At 47.7% G+C, this 27,062-nt stretch overlaps 1 protein-coding gene across 1 annotated transcript in view; it reads left to right on the top strand.

The window, feature by feature from the left end:
- The first annotated feature begins 5,024 nt into the window (after positions 1 to 5,024).
- The window catches only part of LOC122924095 (very-long-chain 3-oxoacyl-CoA reductase-like), an 81,701-nt gene continuing 59,663 nt past the window's right edge, over positions 5,025 to 27,062 (top strand). Inside the window, exon 1 of the mRNA XM_044275019.1 lies at positions 5,025 to 5,253. Coding sequence (XP_044130954.1) covers positions 5,091 to 5,253 — 163 coding nt within the window. The 5' untranslated portion in view covers positions 5,025 to 5,090. The remainder of the gene's footprint in view (positions 5,254 to 27,062) is intronic.

The following is a 27,062-nucleotide window of genomic DNA, read 5'->3' as shown; positions in this document are numbered from 1 at the left end:
GGAGAATTCCACCTCTAAAGGTGAAAAAGTAGTCTCCTCCTTTAAATAAAACCTGTCTATTCGGCACCTAATCTGACTACCTCTATAATAAGTCTATAATAAGTGAAACCCCCGTGGTCCGGGGTGTGCCTAATGTGGACATCCACCAGGCGAGCCTCGCTAGCTATGCTATTCAGGGATCCAGCAGGTCTCTGGCGCCTCCCCAGGTCTTGGGACCTTGTGACTGTATTAAAGTCCCCGCCAAAGACCACCTGCCGACTACTCATAAAGAGACGCTTCCGATCCTACCTGGTTTGGGGACTATAGATGTTTATCGGGCGAAGCTCTTGACCCTTCATGAGGACATCTAAAATCAAACACCTCCCCGTTTCTAACTCAATCACTCGTCGGCTTTCTACTAGTGCGGAAAAAAGAACCCCCACTCCGCTACACGGCTCAGCCGCAAGAGACCAATATGATGGACCACATCTGCACTCCTTTTTTGCTTTATATACTGTACAGCTGCCAAATCTGGTAGCCTGGTCTACTTGCAAAAATAAAATGTCAGCTTCAACCCGGCTGAGAAAATCAAAGGCTTTAAACCTAGCCGCATCCGATTTAATACTGGGGACATTCTGATCGGGCTAGATCTTTTTTGTCACTCTCCCCTTTGTTGCTTGCACTCTGGAAGCAAGAGGACAGAGTCACCTCAGGAACGCTTTAGTCTCCTGAGTTACTCATTCACCTCGTTATCCCCCAGGGTCTCAGCTCTAAGAGAGGCATTCTCTTGGGAGGGCACAGGCATCACCCCAGGGCGGGGTTTCACCTGCCCCCTCTCCATTTGACGCCTCTCCCTCTGTCTTTGCTGGGACGGGCCGTCTTTTCTCTTCATCGACCCCACTGCCCTGTCGGCTCACCTCCGCGTGTGCACGAGCCACGTTGGCGACAGAGCGAGGGCAACGACTGAACGGGTGCCCTAGCTCACCACACAGGTTGCATCTAATCTGCCCACAAGATGCAGCTAGATGACCTTCACAACGCGCACCTCTGCACTTGGCAGCTGGCACTGAAGTGCGAAGGGCTGCTGCACTTGTAACACAGCTTAGGCTGCCCCCTGTAGAACACCATGATCCTATCCCAACCAAGGAAAGCAGATGATGGTATGTGGGAAACCGAACCCCCTGAATGTTTCAACTTAATCAGAAATGTCCAGGCACCCGACCAGATGCCAAACTCATCCAGGTTCTTGCTAGGAAGACACTGGACGTGCCCGTACCTGCTCAACCAGGTCAAGAAGGCAACACAAGAAAGTCACTAGTTGCAGGTCAGAACGGTCAGCTTCTTGACCTCCTTCTGGCGGGTTATCACTTGTACGAAAAACCCCTGCTAGTCTGGCTGGTCTTTTGTCAGTTTATACCCAGACCAGAAATGTTCAAGACCCTCTGGCCGGGCAAAACTGACATCAAACTCCCAGGTGCCATACGGATGTATCAGGGCAAAGGTGTCACATGCCCTGATGCCAATCTGAAAGAGAAGCTCTGCCACCCTCTTCCTAGTAGGACACGCTTCATTGCCTCTCCATTTCAGACAGACAACATTCCGTCTGGTTGACCCAGGGCCGGTTGTGGGTGAGGACCAGGTGGTATCGCCCCCACCTTGCTCTCGGAAGGCACGCAAGCCATGCCTGTCTATCCAGAAGGATGCTGCCCCCTTACTGTAATGGAATTCTCTCCTCTCCTAAGAGCCTCTAGAAGTTGCTGCTTCAAGTTACCGTCACTAGACATTGGTAATGAGGAGGACAATGGGGACCTCCCCTCCCCCCCGCAGTTGGCGACCACACCAGCATAACTTCTGCCAGGCGTAACCGACACAGGAGGGGCAGCCAGACCGGGCCCATCTTCTTTAGTGGCCACTATCACACTCTTACCTCCCCCACACACACTGCTGGGCCAGAGGGGACAGAGGTCACTTTATTAGTTGTCTCTAGCATCATCTTGCTGGACACATTTTTAACAGTCTTTTCTGTTTTTTCTGGCCGGCGGGCTGTAGAACCACTGATCCCAGCCACGCTGGCCTTATCCACTTGATGGATAGTGCAGGAGGGAGGGGCGGTATGCACCAAACTCACATCAGAACCGCCCTCTTTCTCCTTGCCTGCAGACACACTGCTTTGAGCCTCCTTCTGAAGCCCTAAAGACGGCGGGGGCAGCCAACTCACACCCTCCCCCCTCAACTTCGGATCGGGATGCCGTTGTACCCGTGGCCCCGCCCCCTCCACTCACAGCCACCCTCACCACCTCCATTCCCTAAACCGGCAGGGGGGACTGCAGGGCGCATGGGAGAGGCGAAGCAGACCGGGGCAGAGGAGGCAGACCCAAGAACATGGATCCCGGCAACAACCTCTGCAAAGGGGGCGTTGGCAGCCACATGGCCCCGCCGCACCTCCACCTGGCACTTGTCCACTGCCCCAGCAGAGGCGGACGGAGCCACCTCACCACCAGCCATGTCCCCCTCGCTGCCCCGCCCCGGGAGCCTTCCTGTCTGGCCCTTCCTGTTTCTCCTCACCGCCCTTGTTACCACAAACAGGGACGGCGCCCTGCGACATCTTTGCCATGTGTTTCTGCCCACTCCTATGCTCAGGTCCCGCAGCAGAGAACGGGCTAGGGAGGATAATGGGGTTCGTGCCCAGAGCTGGCTTTGCAGCCGGCCCAAGGCACGCAGGGTGGGTCACATAGACGTACCTCACCTCTGGTTTTACTGTCTTTTACTTTTTCTTTCTGCTCTTTTCCATCGGCTTATCTTCAGGTAATTCATTACCAATGCTAATGTCCTCACGAATTTTGGGGGACTCCAGGTGGCGTATTTCGGCCATAAGCTGCCACCCAACTCTGCTGTTCTCGCTGTATTCGCCTTCCTCATCGGAACTAGTGGGGGACAGGCATACCTGCTCTGCGGTGATACCTGTGGTGATACCCCCATGTCCGACTCTTCCTTCTCACTAGTGGAGTCATCTTCTTTCTGTTTTTGGCTTCCAGCTATTTCATTGAACCTTTCATCGTTCTTGAGCTTTTCCTTAAAAGGACCACTATTTTCCAAAATGGCTACCATTCTTCCTTCCTGCTCTTTAATAATTTCTTTTAGGCCTTTTATTTTATTTGATATTTCTGGCCTGTTTCTTCTTGTCGCTTTGTCCACCTTCACCCTCTCAAGCTTTAAGCGCTCTCTAAGCTTCTTCAGGGTCTTACTCGCTTCCTCATACTCCCGGAGGCAGGCCATGATCCGGGAGCTGTAAGCGGTGATTAGTTCCTGGGACTTCATGCTGCCCCAGTCATCCTCAACCGAGCCCGACTCCCCTCCAGGAGCACTTTGCGTACCTATTAGAGGGCTACCGTCCACCCTTCTGGAACTGCCGGCGATGGTCACGGCTTCACCTCCTGGGATTGCAGGGGCCACTACACCACGACTCCTGATAGATCTTCTGATCCTCGGGGCGGAAGATGGAACTGAGGCCGGTAGTTCACCTCCTCTACCTCCCGCCGGCCTACCCCGGAAAGTAGAATCCTGGGTCTTCAGTTGCTTCATGGCCCAGGACCCTACCACCTCCCTAGGGAGAGGTAGAGCCTGGGCTGGGAGAGATGGAAAAAATCCCTGGAAGTCTGCTTGCAATCAACAGGAGCTCCTCCAAACACAACCACACCCGTCGACTGGCCCCAGTATACTGAGGATTAAACTCAATATACAGGACAGGAGAAGTGGTACTGTGCAGTGTCCTGTTGATTAAGTATATTTTGATACCACTAGAATACCCCTTTAATCCTAACATATCTTGGGCACAAGGAACAAAAATAAAAAGTGAACCCTTGAATGAAATAACCTGTAGCTTTCCCTTTAGCAGCTAGTACCTCCACTAGTCATTTCCAGTAGCTGCATATCCGATTTACATAACATGGTGCTGGTGGGGATTTCGGACCATTCTTCACTTCATAAATGTTTCTGGGATCTCTTCCATGCCCTCGTCAGCTCCCGCCACTTCATCTCTATGGGGTTAAGCTCTGGAGGATTCTGACTTGCCTTTCCAAAACACAAACCTTGATGCTCCCTCCACTGTGCTTCACAGTTGGAATAAAGTTTTGTTGTCGCTGTTTGGTGATCTTTTCCCTAAAAACATGGAGTCGTGAACAGACACTATTTGGAATATTTTCGACTAGCCATGTCAGTGACCTGACCTTTCCCCCTATGGAGATGGTGTACCATGATATTTAGAGGGCTGTGTGTACTGTACAAGACTTCCGAGAAATATTGAAGAAGTGAAACACATTTGCAGGGAGGAATGGTCCACAATTCGTCCTCAGCACTGTGCAATCTATGGTATTTACGGGTTTTAAATTCAAGAATTCATTCACTTTTACTCTATGCAATGTGCTAAATAAAGGACAGGATTGGCTGAAATACTGTGTGTTTTTAAGTTTGGTCAGAATATGGCTTTTTATAACTGTGACATACAACAATCGAATCATATTTTATTGATAATCAATGCAGACATCCAGGTAGTTCCAAATGGTTTACTCCCCTATAATACATTTTTTCCCCCCAGAAACTCCCTCTGACAGACAGCGTCCCGGGTCACTCACCCGTCCCATGTTCTACTCTGAACTCCAAGTTACTGCCTCTCACTGTTTAGTAACCTTATTGCTGACTTGTGGACATTCATGGTGTCATTTTACTAGGGGATGTGAATAATAAGGGTTTGTTCACACAAGTTGTCTTCAAGCAGGATACCAAGAAGAGGGAAAACCGCGGAGAATTACACCCGCCCAGTGCCAACTCCAAGAGGAAAAACCTAAGAAGGTGAGGAAAATAGGAAAGGCTCATAATCACCGGTAATGACATAATAAACTAAAGGACGCCCTTGCCTGTACTGACACCTGCTAAGGACCCAAGATATAATTAAAGGGCAAATATCTTAAACATAAAGCCTTCCCACTGGAAAGATCTTAGTGTTAAATAAAGGAGGAGTCTTCTGTAGTCACTGGTTGTAATCCAGAGAAGAGCTTCAGTCACATAGCAGGATCAGCAGAGGTGACAGCACAGAGGACAACAGAGAAGATCAGATGGAGGAGTCTCAGTTCTACCGATGGCTTCAACTGTTGGGTCTCCTGGCTCTATCATATCTGGTCCTGAAACAGGTGTGGACCCTGCTGATCGGGATCAAAACCCATATACTCTCCCGGTGGTGGAGGACTAACCTCAAGAAGAAGTATGGAGGATGGGCAGGTAAGAGGGGACGGGGTGCGCATGAGATGTATATACACACAGCCCAGATCCGGTATATACACTACTACACCACTGCATGTATATACACACAGCCCAGATCCAGTATATACACACAGCCCAGATCCAGTATATACACTACTACACCATGACCTGTATATACACACAGTCCAGATCCAGTATATACACTACTACACCATGACATGTATATACACACAGCCCAGATCCAGTATATACACACAGCCCAGATCCAGTGTATACACTACTACACTATGAGATGTATATACACACAGCCCAGATCCAGTATATACACTACTACACCATGACATGTATATACACACAGCCCAGATCCAGTATATACACTACTACACCATGACCTGTATATACACACAGCCCAGATCCGGTATATACACTACTACACCATGACATGTATACACACAACCCAGATCCAGTATATACACTACTACACCATGACCTGTATATACACACAGCCCAGATCCAGTATATACACACAGCCCAGATCCAGTGTATACACTACTACACTATGAGATGTATATACACACAGCCCAGATCCAGTATATACACTACTACACCATGACATGTATATACACACAGTCCAGATCCAGTATATACACTACTACACCATGACATGTATACACACAGCCCAGATCCAGTATATACACTACTACACCATGACATGTATATACACACAGCCCAGATCCGGTATATACACTACTACACCATGACATGTATATACACACAGCCCAGATCCACTATATACACTACTACACCATGACCTGTATATACACACAGCCCAGATCCACTATATACACTACTGCACCATGACATGTATATACACACAGCCCAGATCCAGTATATACACTACTACACCATGACATGTATATACACACAGCGCAGATCCGGTATATACACTACTACACCATGACTGTATATACACACATCCCAGATCCGGTATATACACTACTACACCATGACATGTATATACACACAGCCCAGATCCAGTATATACACTACTACACCATGACATGTATATACACACAGCCCAGATCCAGTATATACACTACTACACCATGACATGTATATACACACAGCCCAGATCCAGTATATACACTACTACACCATGACATGTATATACACACAGCCCAGATCCGGTATATACACTACTACACCATGACATGTATATACACACAGCCCAGATCCAGTATATACACTACTACACCATGACATGTATACACACAGCCCAGATCCAGTATATACACTACTACACCATGACATGTATATACACACAGCCCAGATCCAGTATATACACTACTACACCATGACATGTATATACACACAGCCCAGATCCAGTATATACACTACTACACCATGACGACATGTATATACTCACAGCCCGGATCCAGTATATACACTACTACACCATGACATGTATATACACACAGCACAGATCCAGTATATACACTACTACACCATGACCTGTATATACACACAGCACAGATCCAGTATATACACTACTACACCATGACATGTATATACACACAGCACAGACCCAGTATATACACTACTACACCATGACATGTATATACACACAGCCCAGATCCAGTATATACACTACTACACCATGACCTGTATATACACACAGCCCAGATCCAGTATATACACTACTACACCATGACATGTATATATACACACAGCCCAGATCCAGTATATACACTACTACACCATGACCTGTATATACACACAGCACAGATCCAGTATATACACTACTACACCATGACATGTATATACACACAGCCCAGATCCAGTATATACACTACTACACCATGACCTGTATATACACACAGCCCAGATCCGGTATATACACTACTACACCACTACATGTATATACACACAGCCCAGATCCAGTATATACACTACTACACCATGACCTGTATATACACACAGCCCAGATCCAGTATATACACTACTACACCATGACATGTATATACACACAGCACAGATCCAGTATATACACTACTACACCATGACATGTATATACACACAGTCCAGATCCAGACTGTTGGCACCATCAGGAATGGGGAAGGGGTACTCCAACCCTACCTCTGGCCCCGCATACCAACCCCATCTAAACCTTTTAATAACGAGACTGACACCGTTCAACTTTCAACCTTTTATTTTGTTGGGTGGTAATCGGCCACAGCTTTATTCCAACGGCAAACCATAACTTTTGAACCGTGCTCTCCGCCAGCCGCTGGTCTCCCAGCGGGCGGATTCGCCCATTTTTTCTCCAACACCTTTAAGCTGTAATAACTTGCCGCCAGCTGTGACTTTAAGAAAATTCCAACGAGGCACACCGCCCAGAAAACCACTTCCACGAACCACGTAGAAAAACCCCCTCGAAAGAGGCCCCACACTACCAACTCAAAAGGGGAGGGAGGGAGGGACAAATCGCTTCCGCTCAAAGAGGAAGAGGGGAGGCGGGACAGTGGCATATAAGCCCTCCTAGGCGCCCGCCTCCTCTCCAAAACGGATCCTCACATTAACCCCTAACTGCCCACACGAAAAAGGGGGTGCCAGCAGGAGACCAAACAAAGGGGGATAAGAGAAAAGGGGGGGGGGACCACCAGTCCCTGCCCACCCTCCCTAAGCTGTCGGGTGGCCACCAGACTGTTGGCACCATCAGGAATGGGGAAGGGGTACTCCAACCCTACCTCTGGCCCCGCATACCAACCCCATCTAAACCTTTTAATAACGAGACTGACACCGTTCAACTTTCAACCTTTTATTTTGTTGGGTGGTAATCGGCCACAGCTTTATTCCAACGGCAAACCATAACTTTTGAACCGTGCTCTCCGCCAGCCGCTGGTCTCCCAGCGGGCGGATTCGCCCATTTTTTCTCCAACACCTTTAAGCTGTAATAACTTGCCGCCACGGAGGAGAACCGCCCTCAAACGGGGCTCCGACCACCACCCAACAAAAACATGGCCTGCTCCACCCCATCCTGAAGACCGGAAAGGAAAATATCCAAGCCGATATCCGTCAGATGCACCCCGTCAGGTCTCATCAACGAGCGATTATCGCCCTCCAGCTGTCGGTGTCTGACCACCACACCACCCCGGGACCGAACAAAACGGGAGATACGGGCATTAATCGTCCTCCTACATCTCTCCACCGCCTCCCCACCCTGCCATACCACCCGAGGGACAACCTCGGACCACACCAGTACCACCTCACGAAAGAATGAAGGGAAACGCTCCAAATCAGACCTAATGAGGGCCAACAATTCCACCAGGGGAACAGAACCTATATCGTTCCCCCCCGCATGCAAAACCAGAATCACCGGGCCACTGGCCTGCAAACCAATGTCGACCACTTGGGACAAGAGCTGAGTCCATCGCAACCCACGGATTCCTCTCCAGGACACGTCCACCTCCCGGAAGCCGAGGGACCTCCCACCGGGCCGGCAATCGGCTCTCTGAGCCGCCCAGAACACATATGAATGGCCTAGAATCCACACAGCCGGACGCCCAGGACCTGCAAGAGAATAGAATTAGCACCAAGCAAATACCACACAAAACCAAGAGATTCCTGCAAACAAAAAGACATGTCAACAAAACATCGCATAAGTACAGCACCTAGAAACAAATAAGCAGCATAAAAATTTTTTTTATTTTATTTTTTTTTTTATTTATTTTTTATTTATTTTTTTAACATAACAGAAGGTCCGGTCTAATATACCTAGCAAAGCAAGCGGACTTCCACCTGCCAATCCTCATAACCTCCGATTCGGGTAAACCTGCCCTGGCTGCTTCCGTGGCCGCCCCAATCCGGAACGAATGAGTACCGAATTCCCTGGGATTCACCCCAACCAACTCCAAACAAGACCGCAAGACCCTGGTGAACTGGAACTTGGTCAAGGGAGAACCATCCGCATGCGCAAAGAAATTACCGCTCACCGGGCGCACCGCACTATAGCTACCCACCAACCGGACAGGGCAAGAAATACCCGCCACCGGATACAGAGGAATCCAGGCACCCCTGCCGAACTGGTCAGTCTTAGACCGCCGGACCCTAATCCTCAACGAATCACTGCCTAACACCACGTCCTGACACGAAAGGCCCCCCGGTTTGCTACAAGAGGGGGAAACTAACTCGCCCAACCGCAGTGCCGCAAAGAAGGCTACGCTAAAACAACACGAGAACAACGCAGTCTCAAAGGGCGAAGCGCAAACCGCAGGAAGCCCGGCAATAAGCCTACCTAGCAAAGCAAACGAGATCGGCCTCCGGCTCTCACGAGAGACAAACTCCCTCCTCCAACCCCTCAGAGCCTGACGGATAATAAACTGCTTGGTTACATCTACCCAACCGCGCAACTTGAAATGAAAGGCAATACCTGCCAAACGCCGCTGCGCGACCGCCGCAGAAACGCGCGCAGCTCGCAAGCGCAATAGCCATTCCGTCGTGACTTCCAAGCGCAGGTCAACCCGGGAAACCACGTCTCTGCCATCCACCATTTCCAACCACTCACCCCACGCCTTACCATGCGCCTGCCAAGTAGCCGGTGTAATCGATGATCGGACCAACGACATCAGCTCCTGTCCACCAGGTCCCACAGGTACGACGGGCACGTCCTGCCCTCCAAATCCGCCCCCGGAAGAAAGGACCTGAAATCCTGCCAACGAAAACGGGAGAGAGCATCAGCAATCTTATTATCCACTCCTGGAACATGACGAGCCCTAAAATAGATGTTACATTCGAGGCACCGAAGTACAAGATGACGAAGCAAAGCTAGAACCGGGAGGGAAGAGGAAGACAAGCTGTTGACAGCATAAACCACACTCAAATTGTCAGTCCAAAACGAAACATGCTTATTGGCCAACCGGTCCCCCCATAACTCCACCGACACAATAATCGGAAACAATTCCAACAACGTGAGGTTCTTGCACAAACCAGAGGATCGCCAAGTGTCAGGCCATTCACCGGCACACCACTCGAAACCCAAAATCGTACCAAAACCACACGAACCGGAAGCATCCGAAAACAGAGACAGCTCAGAATTAGGGGTCACCTCAGACATGTAGCAAGTATGACCATTGAAAGAGCGCAGAAAAGCCTTCCAGACCCGCAAATCCTCCTTCAGAGACGCAGTGATCCTAATGCGATGATGGGGAGACCGCGCACCCCTGGTAGCGAGAGACAAACGCCGGGCAAAAACCCGGCCCATGGGCATCACCCTACAAGCAAAGCACAAGAGACCCAAAAGAGACTGCATCTGCAGGAGGGTAACCTTCTTGACCGCCAGGAACCCATCAATCAAACCCATAAGCTTCTGAAGCTTATCACGCGGCAACCGGAAAACCATGCTGACTGTGTCAATTTCAATGCCCAAAAAGGACAAACACGTAACCGGGCCCTCCGTCTTCTCCATAGAAATCGGTACCCCAAACCGAGCCATCCTCTCCAAAAACAGATTCAGCAATACCAAGCAACCCTCACCGGACCCTGGAGAAACAAAAAGAAAGTCGTCCAAATAATGCAAAACTGACGTAGAGCCCGACTCATAACGGATGACCCATTCCAAAAAAGAAGCAAACAACTCAAAATAGTGACACGAAATGGAGCAACCCATAGGAAGACAGGTATCATAGTAAAACTTACCGTCCACACAACAACCTAGCAAATGAAAACAATCCGGGTGAACAGGAAGCAGACGGAAAGCAGACTCAATATCTGATTTGGCCAAGAGAGCCCCTTGGCCCGCCTCCCTAACCAACGCGACCGCACGGTCAAAGGAGACGTAAGACACCGAGGCATCCTCTGGGCTAATGGCATCATTAACAGACGAACCCTTCGGGTGGGACAAATGATGAATCAACCTGAACTTACCCGGTTCTTTCTTAGGGACAACGCCAAGCGGGGAAACCCGTAAATTAGGAAACGGCAACACCTCAAACGGCCCCCTAATCCTACCCAACGCAACTTCCTTAGAGACCTTTTCCCGAAGAACCTCCGGCAACTCCCGGGCGGATTTCAAGTTATCAGAATAAACCGGTAAGCGGTTAAGCACAAAAGGGATAAAAAACCCATAGGAAAAGCCAAAACGGAGCTGGGCAGAAGCTTGTTTATTGGGGTACCTGTCTAACCAGGGGCCCATCTCTGCCACGCTCACCGGGGTCCTTAACTCCCCCTTGGTCAAACTGCCTGGAAGGCCTAATCGCGGGGCGGGAGCACTTACCAGCCGGGTGAGGGCCGCCACAGGCGGAGCACTCATGTTTGAATCTACACAATCCGGCAAACCTGCAGTTCCCCTCGTTGAACAACCAACAAGACCCTGGGCGGCGGACGGCCACCGGTCCATGGGAAGGTGATCCCCCTGAACCAGCGGCCGCCGCTGGAAAGGGAGAGGGCCTCTGCGCAACCATTAACCTCAACCACACGTCCGTCGCCTTCACCCCCCACCCCATCTCCGGATGTAACGCCAACCGACGACGAAACTCCTCATCATACCGCCACCAGGCGCTGCCCCCGTGCGACTTATAAGCACTATAAATAATATCCTGATAGACAAACAGCTCAGAACAACGCTCAGGGTGGCGCTGACCCATAACGCAACCCAAAACCGAAAAGGCCTGCAACCAATTATTCATGGTCTTGGCCACCCGGGGCCTACGCTCAGAAGGTCTATCCGAGAAACGCCGTTCCTTGTCAACCGTGTGTTGGTCAACCGATATGAGGGACCAAACATCCACATACTGGTTAGCCCACACCTTTTCCCTAACAGCCTCGTCCAGGTGGGAACCAAGGAGGCTAACCCCACAATAGCACGAATCCTTGTGCACCCCCGCCAGAACAGGCGCTTGTTTAACGCTGGGAGGAGGGGGATCCGGAACCTGGGCAGGCGGTTGCAAACGGTCCAACAACATCTGCAATAACTCCGCCGTGTTCGCATCACCCGCCCTCTTAGACACATCGGCCGCGCTCGCATCCCCCGCACCCGCCCCCAACACACCCACAGAATGGTACTCACCGGACGCAGAAACAGGAACCACTGGAGGAACAGGCATCGGAACCGCAGGCTGAACAATCGCCGCAGGAGCCAGGCAACGGACCCTGGATGAGTGACGCCGCGACCGTCCACCGCGACGCGAACGTGCTGCACGACCAGACTCCTCCGACGCAGCCAGCGACCCCTCAGAGGAGGACGGCGAGCGCCATCTGGAGGATCTGGAGCGCCTGCTCCACGCCGAGCCGCCTGACCTGCGGCGGGAGCGACGACTGCGGGAACCGCGCCGACCACGTCTCCTGCTCTCCGGAGAGGAGGACGACGAGCTGGACTTGAACCCTGCGCCGGCGTGACCCCGGGGGAGGGGGAGGGGGGGGAGGCAGGGAGAAAGAATCGACAGCAGGGGCAGGAGGAGGATCCACCCGCGCCCCATCATTAGTGTGAGCAGGAGGGGGGGGCACCTCCACAACTGCCGCAGATGGCAGAGCCCCATCCACCTGCAGCTGCTCATGGGGGACCGGAGGGGCCATTTGCTGGGAAGCTGGAGGAGTGGGAGGGAGACTATGGGAGGAGGAGCTGCTGGCCTGGGCACCCATCGCTGATCCGCCGCTCCACGCCGCAGTAACACAAGCGGCAGCAGGACGGGACACGAGGTGAGAGGGAACAGGAAGGGGCGGAGCCACCAAAGCCTCGGCAGCACAGGGGACATGCCGGCCAGCCTGAGAAGCAGCAGCGCCGGTGGCAGCAGACAAGGTACGGGGAACTGGAGGGGGGGGACTGTGCCTGAACCGAGCGGGGGGGCGGGTGAGCCGAGCAGACCGCCTGCCCCCCACCACAGAACCGGGATCCATAGCCATTACCTCCCCAGGGTGACACGCCAAGCCAGGGGAGGAGGAGGGCTGAGGGGAACCGAGGCTGCTCAAGAATGAGCGCAGCCATCCCTCACCCCCCTCCGCCATTCTCGCCCTCAGAGCCTCCATCAGGGGAACGTCAGAGGCGGACATCTTCATGCGGACAGAGCACAAATCGCTTCCGCTCAAAGAGGAAGAGGGGAGGCGGGACAGTGGCATATAAGCCCTCCTAGGCGCCCGCCTCCTCTCCAAAACGGATCCTCACATTAACCCCTATCTGCCCACACGAAAAAGGGGGTGCCAGCAGGAGACCAAACAAAGGGGGATAAGAGAAAAAGGGGGGGGGGGGGACCACCAGTCCCTGCCCACCCTCCCTAAGCTGTCGGGTGGCCACCAGTATATACACTACTACACCATGACCTGTATATACACACAGCACAGATCCAGTATATACACTACTACACAATGACCTGTATATACACACAGTCCAGATCCAGTATATACACTACTACACCATGACATGTATATACACACAGTCCAGATCCGGTATATACACTACTACACCAAGACATGTATATACACACAGCCCAGATCCAGTATATACACTACTACACCATGACATGTATATACACACAGCACAGATCCAGTATATACACTACTACACCATGACATGTATATACACACAGTCCAGATCCAGTATATACACTACTACACCATGACCTGTATATACACACAGCACAGATCCAGTATATACACTACTACACAATGACCTGTATATACACACAGTCCAGATCCAGTATATACACTACTACACCATGACATGTATATACACACAGTCCAGATCCGGTATATACACTACTACACCAAGACATGTATATATATATATATATATATATATATACACACACAGGGCTTTTTTTCTCAGAGAAAAGGTGGTTGAACTCACCCCCCTCCCCTGGCCACGCCCCTACCACCCCTAGGACCGCCCCCTAAAACCGCCCCTTTAGAGAACAGGGATGCAAGTAAAATTTGGGGGCTATAAAAGTCCAGCCCAGCAAAGAAACCCCCCAGATGGGGATGGCACTGTTAATGGGGGATCTGGGGATGGCATCCACAGATCCCCCATCCTATAACTGTGCCATCCACAGACCCCCCCACCCCTTAACAGTGCCATCCACAGACCCCCCCACCCCATAACAGTGCCATCCACAGACCCCACCCCTTAACAGTGCCATCCACAGACCCCCCCACCCCATAACAGTGCCATCCACAGACCCCCCCCCCACCCCTTAACAGTGCCATCCACAGACCCCCCCACCCCATAACAGTGCCATCCACAGACCCCCCCACCCCATAACAGTGCCATCCACAGACCCCCCCACCCCATAACAGTGCCATCCACAGACCCCCCCAACCCTTAACAGTGTCACCCACTGACCCCCCATTGCCGCTCCAGTACAGTTATAAAATGTGTAATTCAATTAATAATGATTCATGCTGCCCCCTCTGTAATATAACATTCAATATATCCTACTCACAGGGCTACTGTTATATCGTAATGCAGGCCGTCCGGGCAGACGAGCGGCAGCGTCACTCACTGACGTCACGTGCCTGCCCAGCCTACTTTATGAATGAAGCAGGCGGCGCAGGCACGTGACGTCAGTCAGTCACGCTGCCACTCGTCTGCCTGGCCGGCCTGCATTACGATATAACAGTAGCCCTGTGAGTAGGATATATTGAATATTATGCTACAGAGGGGGCAGCATGAATCATTGGTAATTGAATTACACATTTTATAACTGTACTGGAGCGGCGGGGCCGGAGCACAGTGAACGCACCGGCCCCCAGCTCCTCCTCCCAGTGCCTCCCCGCTGATACATCGCAGCCTGCGGTGGTGGAGCATGGCAGGCTGCGATGTCAAAAGGTGGCGGAACGCCATTCTGGTGCGTTCCACCAGAAAAAAAGCCCTGTGTATATATATATATATATATATATATATATACACACACACACACAGTCCAGAGCCACACCACACCGATGTTATTGGTTTTAAATGGTCTGACGTGACACTTGGATGCCTCTCGCTTCCCCTAAATGTGCCTGGAGCCGTGTGGCATTCATCATCCGGTTTCGGATGAGGGCATTGTTCACAATGAAGAGGTCATCAGTGAGGGATGTGGCCAAAGGACGTCCACTTCTCTGCCTTTCTGTGACTCTTCTATTCTCTGTATCTCTGCTACAACCTGCTGATGACACTCTGTGACACTCTAAGCTCAGTGGCCACTTCCGTCTGAGAAGATCCTGCTTGAAGCCTCACAATGGCGAGGTACCGTTGATTAACTTTTAGCTGTCGTCTTGGTCTCATGATGTCAAAATGTGAACAGCATGATGAGGAGGACTGTTTAAATACTAATTTTAATTTAACCAGGAAATTTATTGGGCGATTCATGAATTTTGCCGTTAAGCTCCTTGTTAGAGAACAGCAAGTTGTGCAGAAAGTAAAGAAACATGGAACGGTTGGACATGTGCGTTCAGAAGGTCACATTAAGTTAGAGGACATTTTGTGTTCATCTTGAAATTTTACCCACAATCCAAATAATTGCGAATAGTGTATATTACAGGAACTGCCCAAAGTATTTAAAATAGGAAAACGCTTAATATTTCACACATTTTCCCTCTCGGAGATCAGTGAGATTGCTGTAACATCCCACGCATGACGTCATAAGGGGCAAACGTTTTAGTACAAGGAATTGCCCAACTGGTAAAAAAGGATCCGGGGGCATAAAATCAATTCCACAGCAATATTACACTAGTATTTTACCTTGTTTAGAGAGATCATGGTAGCACACTGTCGGGTCATGATGGGAGTTGTAGTTTGGCAACAGCTGGCCACCGACAGGTTGGTAATTACAGGTCTACAGTGTTGTACGAAGTGCTGTAGTATAATGAGAGCTGCGCTGTGATCGCTTGTTACATAGTCGCCAACTGTCCCAAGTTTGCCGGGACTGTCCCCGATTTTCAGAGACAGTTTTAGCAAATTTGCCCTTTCCCATGCTTAAAATGGGTGGGGCTGTCACAAACTCCGCCCATTAGTCGGTGTTTCCAGTCAGGTTCGGGGAATCGGGGAGTTTCCGTGGGCGGGGCTGATATTACCACCCGATTTTACAAACTCAAATGTTGGTAAGTATTGGTTGATATGTGCAATAAACTCTTTGTGTAACATTTTATGTTTTGCCTAAAGAGTGCTGGTCCTTCGATGTATTGCCCGGGCAAAGTATATAAAAGACTGAAGTAACGCAGACATTTCATACTTTCCCTAAATGCTTTAGGGTTTGCATAGAACTAAAAATCACAGACCCAGACCTAGAATAGCTGGATACATCTGAGCACAAACACAGACATCATGTAAACCACATCTAAATATAAAATGCACACGAAACACAAACTTCTAAAACACAATAAAAAGTACCACACAAAAAGATGGAAATTTGAAATAGTGGGGACACCTTGTGGACAAATGTGTAACAGCGCCTCCATCAAGGTGAAAAAAATCACGCTACATTCACATGGCCACATGGATTTTGTGGTCCGCAAAACATGCACGACGTCTGTGTGACATCCGTGTTGCATCCTTTTTTTTTGTGAACCACATTTTGCCGACATGTTCTATCATTCTGCAGAATGGACATACGGATGCGGAAAACACACAAATGATGTATGTCCATTCCGCAAACGATAGAACTTCTGCTATTCTAGGCAACAAATGCGGACAGCAGACCCATAAAAGTCAATGGGTCCGCCCAAAAAAATGGATGCAACGTGGACATCATCGGTGTTATACATACCCTCATGTGAATGCAGCCTAACATGACTTAAATAATGCACACCTCCCCCAGGGGCTTTATAAACCAAACAGCTAAAGATCATTACGCTAAGGCTCTTGTACACGGCCGTATCTGTTTTTGTGGTCCGTAAATTGCGGATCTGTAAAACACGGATACTGGCCGTGTGCATTCCGCATTTTGTGGAATGGAACTTCCTGCCCTCTATAAAACAGTCCTATCCTGTCCATTCTGCAAAAAAAATGTCCTACACTTGGCTGCAAAATGTGGTTCACGGACCCATTGTGGGTGTAACGTAAAAAAATTTGGAAAAGTTTAAGGGGTGTGAATACTTTTTCAAAGCACTGTAAAGATGCCGTATGTCGGATACTAGAGAAGCAGCTCAATGCTGGGCCCATTCCTTTCCTGAGCCCCATAGCAGTTGCCTGGTCCCACAGTATGGTAGGTCCGCCACTGTCCTTAAGGTCTTCCCAACTGTTGGGGACATTGTGACTCAGGGGGGCAGATGAGGGCACCAGGGAATGCCCAATTATGTCCCTATTAACAGTGTGCCTCATTATGTCTCCATTGTACCCCCCATTAACAACATCAGTTTTGTCCCTTCTATTTGTTGTCCATTAACCCCTTGTTGACCACTGCCATACATAAAGTTTCCTCTATAAAGATGGAGCCCTCTCCGGAGTGGAACAAGAGCCATAGTTGCTGGGTGCCAGCTGTTTCACATAGCAGACACCTAAGCCTAATGTCTGCTTTCGGCAAAAACACCGATCGCAGACATTTAACCCGTTAGGAGGTGTGGTCAAATGCGACCTTGGCACCTGAGAGTGGAAAAACACTGCGCTCCCGGGTCCTCAACAGCTCCCCCTCAAGGCAATTGTGGGAGCCTTTAATTTTACGTACGAGCCCTGGTCTCTCTGAGGAAACCAGGGCTCTTAGAGCAGTAGCACCTGCAGGGCTCCAGGAAAACATAGCAAATCTGCAAAGAATCGCATTAGCCCTTCAGGTAAATGTATTATAGAAGCAATCGAATGATTTCTTGTTATAGTCATCTAGGCTAAATAAAATAAAAAAGTTAAAATATATATTTTTTTAAATATAAAAATTCAAATAACCCCCCGCCCCCCACTCTTAAAAATGAACAATAAAAATAATATATATCATAGGCATCGCCGTGTCCCAAAGTGGCTGAACTTTAAAAATCAAAATGTATTTATCACATGTGGTGAATAAGATCACAGGAAAATACTTAAAATGGTTCATTCCCCATTTTTTCGTCACTTCACCTTCCAAAATATTTAATAAAAAAAGTGATAAAAAAGTCACAAACACTTTAAAATATCAATAAAAACTACAGATCGTCCTGCAAGAAATGAGTCCTCGCACAGCTCTGTAGACATAACCATAATAAAGTCAGGGGGTCAGAATATGGCGAAGAAAAGAAAAAAATCAATTTTTTCCCAAAGTTGTTCTTTTTTTTTTGTATTAAAACACAAGAAAAAACGTATAAATTGGGATAGCTTTAATCAAACTGACCCAGAGAATGAAAGGAATAGGTCAGTTTTACCATTAGGGAACACTCTAAAAACTAAACCCATAAAACTGTGGCGGAATTGTTTTCCAATTTCACCCCATTTCGTTTTTTTTTCTCCAGCTTTTCAATACATCTATGCCACAATGTAGGGTAGTAGTAGAGGCAGTAGTACAGTATTGCACCTGATGCACAAGGTCAGAGATGTGCGGCTGTGTAGGATAGTAGTAGTAACAGTAGGGATCGTAGTAGCCAGGCTGTATATAGTATGAAACCTGATGGACAAGGCCAGAGATGTGCGGCTGTGTAGGGTAGTAGTAGTAACAGTAGGGATAGTTTAGAGGCCATTTTAGATTTAGTATTCACAAATGGGAATTTGGTATCTGATATTACTGTAGGGGAAAGCTTGGGATCTAGTGATCACCAGTCAGTGTGGTTTACTATAAGTACAGTGACTGAGTCACACCACACAAAAACAAAAGTTTTAGATTTTAGAAAAACTGACTTTTCTAAAATCAGATTAGTGGTACACGAGTCCCTATCAGATTGTAACTGTTTCATTGGAGTCCAGGAGAAATGGGACTACTTAAAAGTGGCACTATTGAAGGCAACAGATAATTGCATTAGGCTTGTCAGTAAAAGCAAAAAAAGGAAGAGACCACTGTGGTACTCAGCAGAAGTGGCCAAAATCATTAAAAACAAAAAGATAGCATTTAGTAATTATAAAAAAAAAAAAAACGAGGATGACAGGCAAATTTACAAGATTAGGCAGAGAGAGGCCAAACAAGTTATAAGAGCTTCTAAAGCACAAGCAGAAGAAAAATTATCTCAGTCAGGGAAAAAAGGCGATAAGGCATTCTTCAGATACATAAATGAAAAAAGGAAACTAAAACAAGGAATTACCAAATTAAAAACAAAAGAAGGAAGGTATATGGAAGAAGATAAAGAACTAGCTGACTGCCTCAATGAATACTTCTGTTCAGTCTTTACGAAGGAAAATGAAGGAAAAGGACCTCAGTTAGGAAAGAAGACTAATGAATCTTTTGATGCATGTCTCTTTACAGAGGAAGAGGTTCTAAGTCAGCTGTCTAAAATTAATACAAATAGGTCACAGGGGCCTGATGGGATACACCCAAAGCTATTAAAAGAGCTCAGCGGTGAACTGGCAAAACCATTAACAGATTTATTAACCAATCACTGGCAACAGGAGTCGTCCCAAAAGATTGGAAATTAGCAAATGTTGTGCCCATTCACAAGAAAGGTAGTAGGGAGGAATCAGGCAACTATAGGCCAGTAAGCCTGACATCAATAGTGGGGAAATTAATGGAAACCATACTTAAGGAGAGGATTGTGGAACATCTAAAATCCCATGGAATGAAAGATGAAAAACAGCATGGGTTCACTTCAGGGAGATCATGTCAAACTAATCTTATAGATTTTTTTGACTGGGTGACTAAAATAATAGATGGCGGAGGTGCAGTAGACATTGCTTATCTAGACTTTAGTAAGGCTTTTGATACTGTCCCACATAGAAGGCTTATCAATAAAGTGCAGTCTTTGGGCTTGGACTCCCATTTTGTTGAATGGATTAGGCAGTGGCTGAGGGACAGGCAACAGAGGGTTGTAGTCAATGGAGTATATTCAGACCATGGTCTTGTTACCAGTGGGGTACCTCAGGGATCTGTTCTGGGACCCATATTGTTTAATATCTTTATCAGCGAAATTGCAGACGGCCTCGATGGTAAGGTGTCTTTTTGCTGATGACACAAAGATTTGTAACAGGGTTGATGTTCCTGGAGGGATACACCGAATGGAAAAGGACTTAGGAAAACTAGAGGAATGGTCAAAAATCTGGCAACTAAAATGTAATGTTGATAAGTGCAAGATAATGCACCTGGGACGTAAAAACCCAAGAGCAGAATATACAATCAGTGATACAGTCCTAACCTCAGTATCTGAGGAAAGGGATTTAGGGGTCATTATTTCAGAAGACTTAAAAGGTAGGCAGACAATGTCATAGAGCAGCAGGAAATGCTAGCAGAATGCTTGGGTGTATAGGAAGAGGCATTACCAGTAGAAAGAGGGAGGCGCTCATGCCGCTCTACAGAGCACTAGTGAGACCTCATCTGGAGTATTGTGCGCAGTACTGGAGACCATATCTCCAGAAGGATATTGATACTTTGGAGAGAGTTCAGAGAAGAGCTACTAAACTGGTACATGGATTGCAGGATAAAACTTACCAGGAAAGATTAAAGGACCTTAACATGTATAGCTTGGAAGAAAGACGAGACAGAGGGGATATGATAGAAACTGCTAAATACATAAAGGTAATCAACAAGGTAAAAGAGGAGAGAATAGTTAAAAGAAGAAAAACTGCTACAAGACGACATAGTTTTAAATTAGAGGGGCAAAGGTTTAAAAGTAATATCGGGAAGTATTACTTTACTGAGAGAGTAGTGGATGCATGGAATAGCCTTCCTGCAGAAGTGGTAGCTGCAAATCCAGTGGAGGAGTTTAAGCATGCATGGGATAGGCATAAGGCCATCCTTCATATAAGATAGGGCCAGGGGCTATCCATAGTATTCAGTATATTGGGCAGACTAGATGGGCCAAATGGTTCTTATCTGCCGACACATTCTATGTTTCTATAGTAGTAGCCAGGCTGTATATAGTATGAAACCTGACGGACAAGGTCAGAGATGTGCAGCTGTGTAGAGTAGTAGTAGTAACAGTAGGGATAGTAGTAGCCAGACCATATCTATATAGTATGAAACCTGATGGACAAGGTCAGAGATGTGCGGCTGTGTAGGGTAGTAGTAGTAGTAACAGTAGGGATAGTAGTAGCCAGGCTGTATATAGTATGAAACCTGACGGACAAGGTCAGAGATGTGCGGCTGTGTAGGGGTAGTAGTAGTAAACAGTAGGGATAGTAGTAGCCAGGCCGTATCTATATAGTATGAAATTTGACGGACAAGGCCAGAGATGTGCGGCTATGTAGGGGTAGTACAACTGCAAAAAGGGGGTCAGTCAGCATATCCCAATCCGCAGGTGCACGCTGCCATGGCTAGAAACATACAGGGAAAAAAGACAATGCAACAGCATTCTGCAAACACAAATAAAGTACAATAATGCCTTAATTATAGAAAACATTCTGGTGCTAATACTACGGAAACCTAACACTAAATCCTACCTGTTATGTGCCATAATGGCCACCATAAAATTCAGGGAGTGCAGGTTCCACATGCATGCTGGGTCCACTCTGCTTTTTACTATTTTTGGGACCAACATGCATGCTGAGCCCACTCTATACCTCTCCTGGTGCCAAATGGCTTCCAATAAATACAAATGTTATGGCACATAACAGGCAGGATTTAGTGTTAGGTTCCCGTCTTATAGAGATCGCCTTGACGTTTGGCAGACGGGCCCAAATAATTTTGCACAAAAATTATTTTGCAAAATAAGCGTAGTATTAGCACCAGAATGTTTTCTGTAATTATGGCATTATTGACCTTTATTTGTGTTTGCAGAGTGCTGCTACATAGTTTTTTTTCCTGTGTAGTAGTTGGAGTAGAAGGAGTAATAGCAGCAACAGGAGCACAGTATACAACCTGACAGACAAGGCAGGAGATGTGCGACAAGGAGCCTCAGTGGCAGCAGTACAGTATGGACTATGGAGGACAGGCAGACAGCGGCAGTGGCATCATTGGACTGGTGTCAGAACCCCTGTCAGTAATGGCATTCAATTGGCATCAACTGGAGGTGTGTGAAATTCCTCACAAATTTATGTCTGATTCAATTATTGCAATTGTGATATTTTCCACACTTGTGAAGGACAATTGTGTCTGCATCAGAGTGACAACACCGTCTCTGTCTGTATACTGGAGGCTGCCCTGTTTATGTTGTGAACAGGAGGATGTCCATTGAGGAGGTGGATAAACGCCTGGTGTGAGAACCAAACTAGCACTATCATGGAGGTGTCAGTGGGACCTGACCTTCTTGCTTTGATGACATGCAAAACATTGACCCAGTGGACCATGAAAGATATGCATTTATTATTCTCATATAGCGCTGACATATTCTGCAGTGCTTTACAGACTCATCTGCTGTCCCCAGTGGGGCTCATAATCTAGATTAGAAGGTCTATGGAGTGTGAGAGAAAGCCCAGGCAAACAATGAGAAAAACGTACAAGCTCCATGCAGATATTGTATTTTAACCTGGGACTCCAGTGCTGCAAGGCACCAGTGTTAACCACTGAGCCACCCTGCTGCCCATTTGTCCCTGGCCATAACAGCTGTTCCATATGTCAATGGTGGCATGCACCTTGCCGCACAGCAAAAATTCGAAGGAGCATCCCATGTTGTCCACCAGATGAGAGTACAAGGCAGGGATGGCTTTGGTTGAGAAATAATGGCAGCAAGGCATCTTCCATCGAGGTTGAGCACATGTTATCAGTTCCCTAAATGCAGTGGTATGGCAGCGACTGCACCACCAGCAACTTGGCCAGTTGGGAGTTCATTTTGCACACATAAAACGTAATGTTTTATACCTGTCCACGCATTACTTTATGGATGACTAATGATTGATCAAAAGAAGGGGAGGAACAGAAGAAATGGCAGCTGATGATGATGACAACCACACTGTAAAGCTTGTGGATATGCCCTGGCTACTGCAATGACGATGGGGAGAAGGAGGGTAGTTTTGCTCACACTGTTGGCCAGTTGGCTTTTTCCATGTAAGCTGGTGATGCCGCGCCATGTGCTGAAGGAGAATTGTAGTTTCTACATTTGTGCTTAAACAGTCATGTCTTATTTTTTGCCCACACAGCTTGCAAACTGTGATGATATTTGCATAGTGGAGAAAAATTCCCACACAGGACATACCTGCACCTGAGCCATAACCAGCAATACTTCTGGAACCACCCAAGCTTGGACTAATTCTGACAGCTCTTGTGTCTATACAACAGCAGCAGCTTAGTGTTGTACCTCCAATGGAGGCAGATCACGCAGCTACTATGGGGCTCATAGGGAAGGGGGGCCTGGCAGGGAACCAAATGTTCTACCCCCTAATTACATCCAATATAGGCTCCTGTCCAGCTTCAGTCTAGAATCCCTATAATCAGTGGATAAAGCGAAAGGACTTGTGATGATGTCATCACAAGACCTGCATATCAAGGGAACTACAGAGAGGACTAGTGCAGTTCCCAGGTTAGAAAAGTGCATCTGCCAGGACCTGTGATGACATCATCATCATCATCATCTCGGGTCCTACACCATCTAGTAAAGGAACTACACTCAGAGAATGCTGTAGTTCCCAGGTTAGAAAGGTACAACTACCAGGACCTGTGATGACATCATCACAGGTCCTTTCAACCCCAACACCATGGAGAAGAACTACATAATAAGCTCTCCATTGAGACTACAATGGAGTGGTAAAAAGAGGGCCTCCCCTTGTCTTCATTTGCCCCCCATTCCCTGTTTTTACTCATACCTCACTCATATATAGTACTGCAGACAGGTACAACCACCACTACCTCATGTACCTCACACAGGGATCATAGTGTATAACTGACAACATACACTATTCACAAAAAGTTAGGGATATTTGGCTTTCGGTGAAATTTATGGAAAACGTAAAAAGTTGACGCTACAGTGATATTATAGCATGAAAGTAGGGCATTTAAGTAAAAGCATGCAATGGTGATTTCCTCATCTCAAACTATTTATTTAAACAAAAGCCAACAACAGTGGTGGATATACCCCCACAAAAATTGTCCATCAGAGCCCAGTCTATTGACTTTCGTCTCATCGCTCCAAATCACCCGTTTCCAATCTTCTACTGTCCACTGTTCGTACTTTTTTGCAAACTTCTTTTACGAGATTGAAGTCAAGGCTTCTTCACCTTTTTTCGGGCCACCATTCCATGACCAAATGATTAGGCATTTTTGTGCTCTACTTTTATTTACTTTCTTTTATTGATGGTTTACATAGTGGCATGACCAAGTAAAGCAATATTCACCTCCGCAGTGTGCAATTCACATCATTATTTTCATGCATATGTGGCTGGTGCGGTTTCTGTGCCAGGGCTGTATTGTAATCTCTGTCCGGCCTTGATGAATATATATTATGCAGCAGCAAGCACAGTTCATTGAGCAAGGGAAGAGGCCAGGAATGGGTAGTGGGAGTGGGCATTAATGGGGCAGGGGGGCCCAATTTAGATTATTGCTATGGGACCCAGTGATTTCTAGGTACGACCCTGCAGCAGCTGCATCACCTACTGTAAGCATAGTGGATGTTTTGGCCATATGTTGCCTATGGTCTTTATTGCCGCCACCATTCTCCTCCTCTGATGTCACCACCTCCTCATCACCCAGATCCTGTTCACAGGTCTTTTCCAGCACACAATCATTATCATCTCCGCCACTTCTCTCACACTGTGAAATGTCATTATGGCCCCATTATTATTCCCACCTCAATATTTGGCCTGAGTGCCTCTTCTACCACCACCACCACGGCTAGAGATGCCACTGGTACCATAACTAACACAGCTATGCATTACAAACATGTCCTCCACCTCCTCCTGAACCTCCCCCTGAACCTCCCCCTGAACCTCCCCCTCATGGCAGTCCAAGCATTCCCGGATTTCGGTGGCTGTCCCACGGTCCCGAAACAGCTGAGGTATGTCCTCCTCTTAGCTGTCTCTACGTCTATAAGATGCAGAGACAGTTGATTGCAATGATGAAGCAGACAGCCATGCGTTCCCCACTTCAACATTCAGCTCAGCTGCCGGCACTCCCCAGCAGGCTTGATATGCTGTCACACATTGCACTGCTGGAAGAGGGGCGGTGCTGCCGGTGCAGGCCGGGAATCAACCTGTGCTGCTCCTCCTACACAGCCCAACAGCGCAATGTGTAAGAGTATCCTGCCTGCTGGGGAGTGCAGGATGAGCTGTGATGATCATTGAAGGAACCAGGTGAGTATTTACTGTTTATTAGTTTTTTACTTCCTGTGAAGGGCACATGTGAACATAACTACCGTGAAGGGGGCACACGTGGGCATAACTACCATGAAGGGGGCACATCTGGGAATAGCTACCGTGAAGGGAGCACATCTGGGCATAACTACTGTAAAGGGGGCACATCTGGGCATAACTACTGTGAAGGGGATCACATCTGGGCATAACTACTGTGAAGGGCGCACATCTGGGCATAACTACTGTGAAGGGGATCACATCTGGGCATAACTACTGTGAAGGGCGCACACCTGGGCATAACCACCGTGAATGGAGCACATCTGGGCATAACTACTGTAAAGGGGGCACATCTGGGCATAACTACTGTGAAGGGGATCACATCTGGGCATAACTACTGTGAAGGGAAGCACATCTGGGCATAACTACTGTGAAGGAATCACATCTGGGGATAACTACCGTGAAGGGGAGCACATCTGAGCATAACTACTGTGAAGGGGATCACATCTGGGCATAACTACTGTGAAGGGCGCACATCTGGGCATAACTACTGTGAAGGGGATCACATCTGGGCATAACTACTGTGAAGGGCGCACATCTGGGCATAACTACTTTGAACCAGACGTTTTATTTTTAAGGCAATTTAAACAGTCAGAACAGTATGGTTGGACAGAGTCCAACACAGTATGACAGTGAGAGATGCAGATCAACCCATCAGGTCAGGTACACAAGTCTATGATTTTTGAACAACATGCACAATTGAATAGAGTGCACTATTAAAATTTTACAGTGCGTGAAAAATGAACAAAAATGTAAAACACACAAAATAGAAAACATTTTCAAAAATGCAACTTTGGACAGAACCCAGTACAATTTAATAGCAAGAGACCCAAAAACTCACATCAAGTATTCTATAGTAGTTTTCGATAAATGGAATTTTTGGGCTACAATTTCCAATATACGGTCACTCTGATGCCGCAAGATACATCCAGTCAGGATTGGTACACGTTTCCATTTAAGAAACTTTGAGAATGAAATACCCCAGTTTTTGAGAATGAAATACCCAATTGTACATTTGAATATATGGTAGCTCTGAAGCGGCAAAGTACGTCCGGTCAGGTTTTTTACATTCACTGGTTAAAAAGGCTAGCAAGTGCAAGAGTTATTTTTTACAAAAAATGTAGCAATGGACAGAATCCACTCTAATATACAGTCTCTCCGACATAGTTTTAGGCCCACGGCCCTTGCCTGCCACATTCCTGCGGTACCCTGTGAGCACGGATGCCATGCTACTCACCATGCAACCCGACATTCTGGCTTCTGGCATTCTCTGCAATCTGCTGCCCAGAGCTCCAGTCACCTTAGGACACTTACCTCCAGCCTCTTAAAGGGCCAGTGCACATGTTTGCAAAGCCTTCCTCAGCCAATGTCTTTTGCCGTATTAGTTAGAGAGTGCCTCCAATGCGCCTCCGGGGACAGTAGAGAAAGTTTCAGTACGTACAACATTGTCACACGAGCAATGGCCACAAGGATATCACCATTTCAGGTCAACTGATTCAAACAGAAATTTAGAACATGGAGGAACATAATGGCTCTTAAC

The sequence above is a fragment of the Bufo gargarizans genome, unplaced genomic scaffold (genome assembly GCF_014858855.1).
Source record: "Bufo gargarizans isolate SCDJY-AF-19 unplaced genomic scaffold, ASM1485885v1 original_scaffold_2225_pilon, whole genome shotgun sequence".
In the NCBI taxonomy this organism is placed as follows: domain Eukaryota; kingdom Metazoa; phylum Chordata; class Amphibia; order Anura; family Bufonidae; genus Bufo; species Bufo gargarizans.
This window is presented reverse-complemented; position numbering and strand designations above follow the sequence as displayed.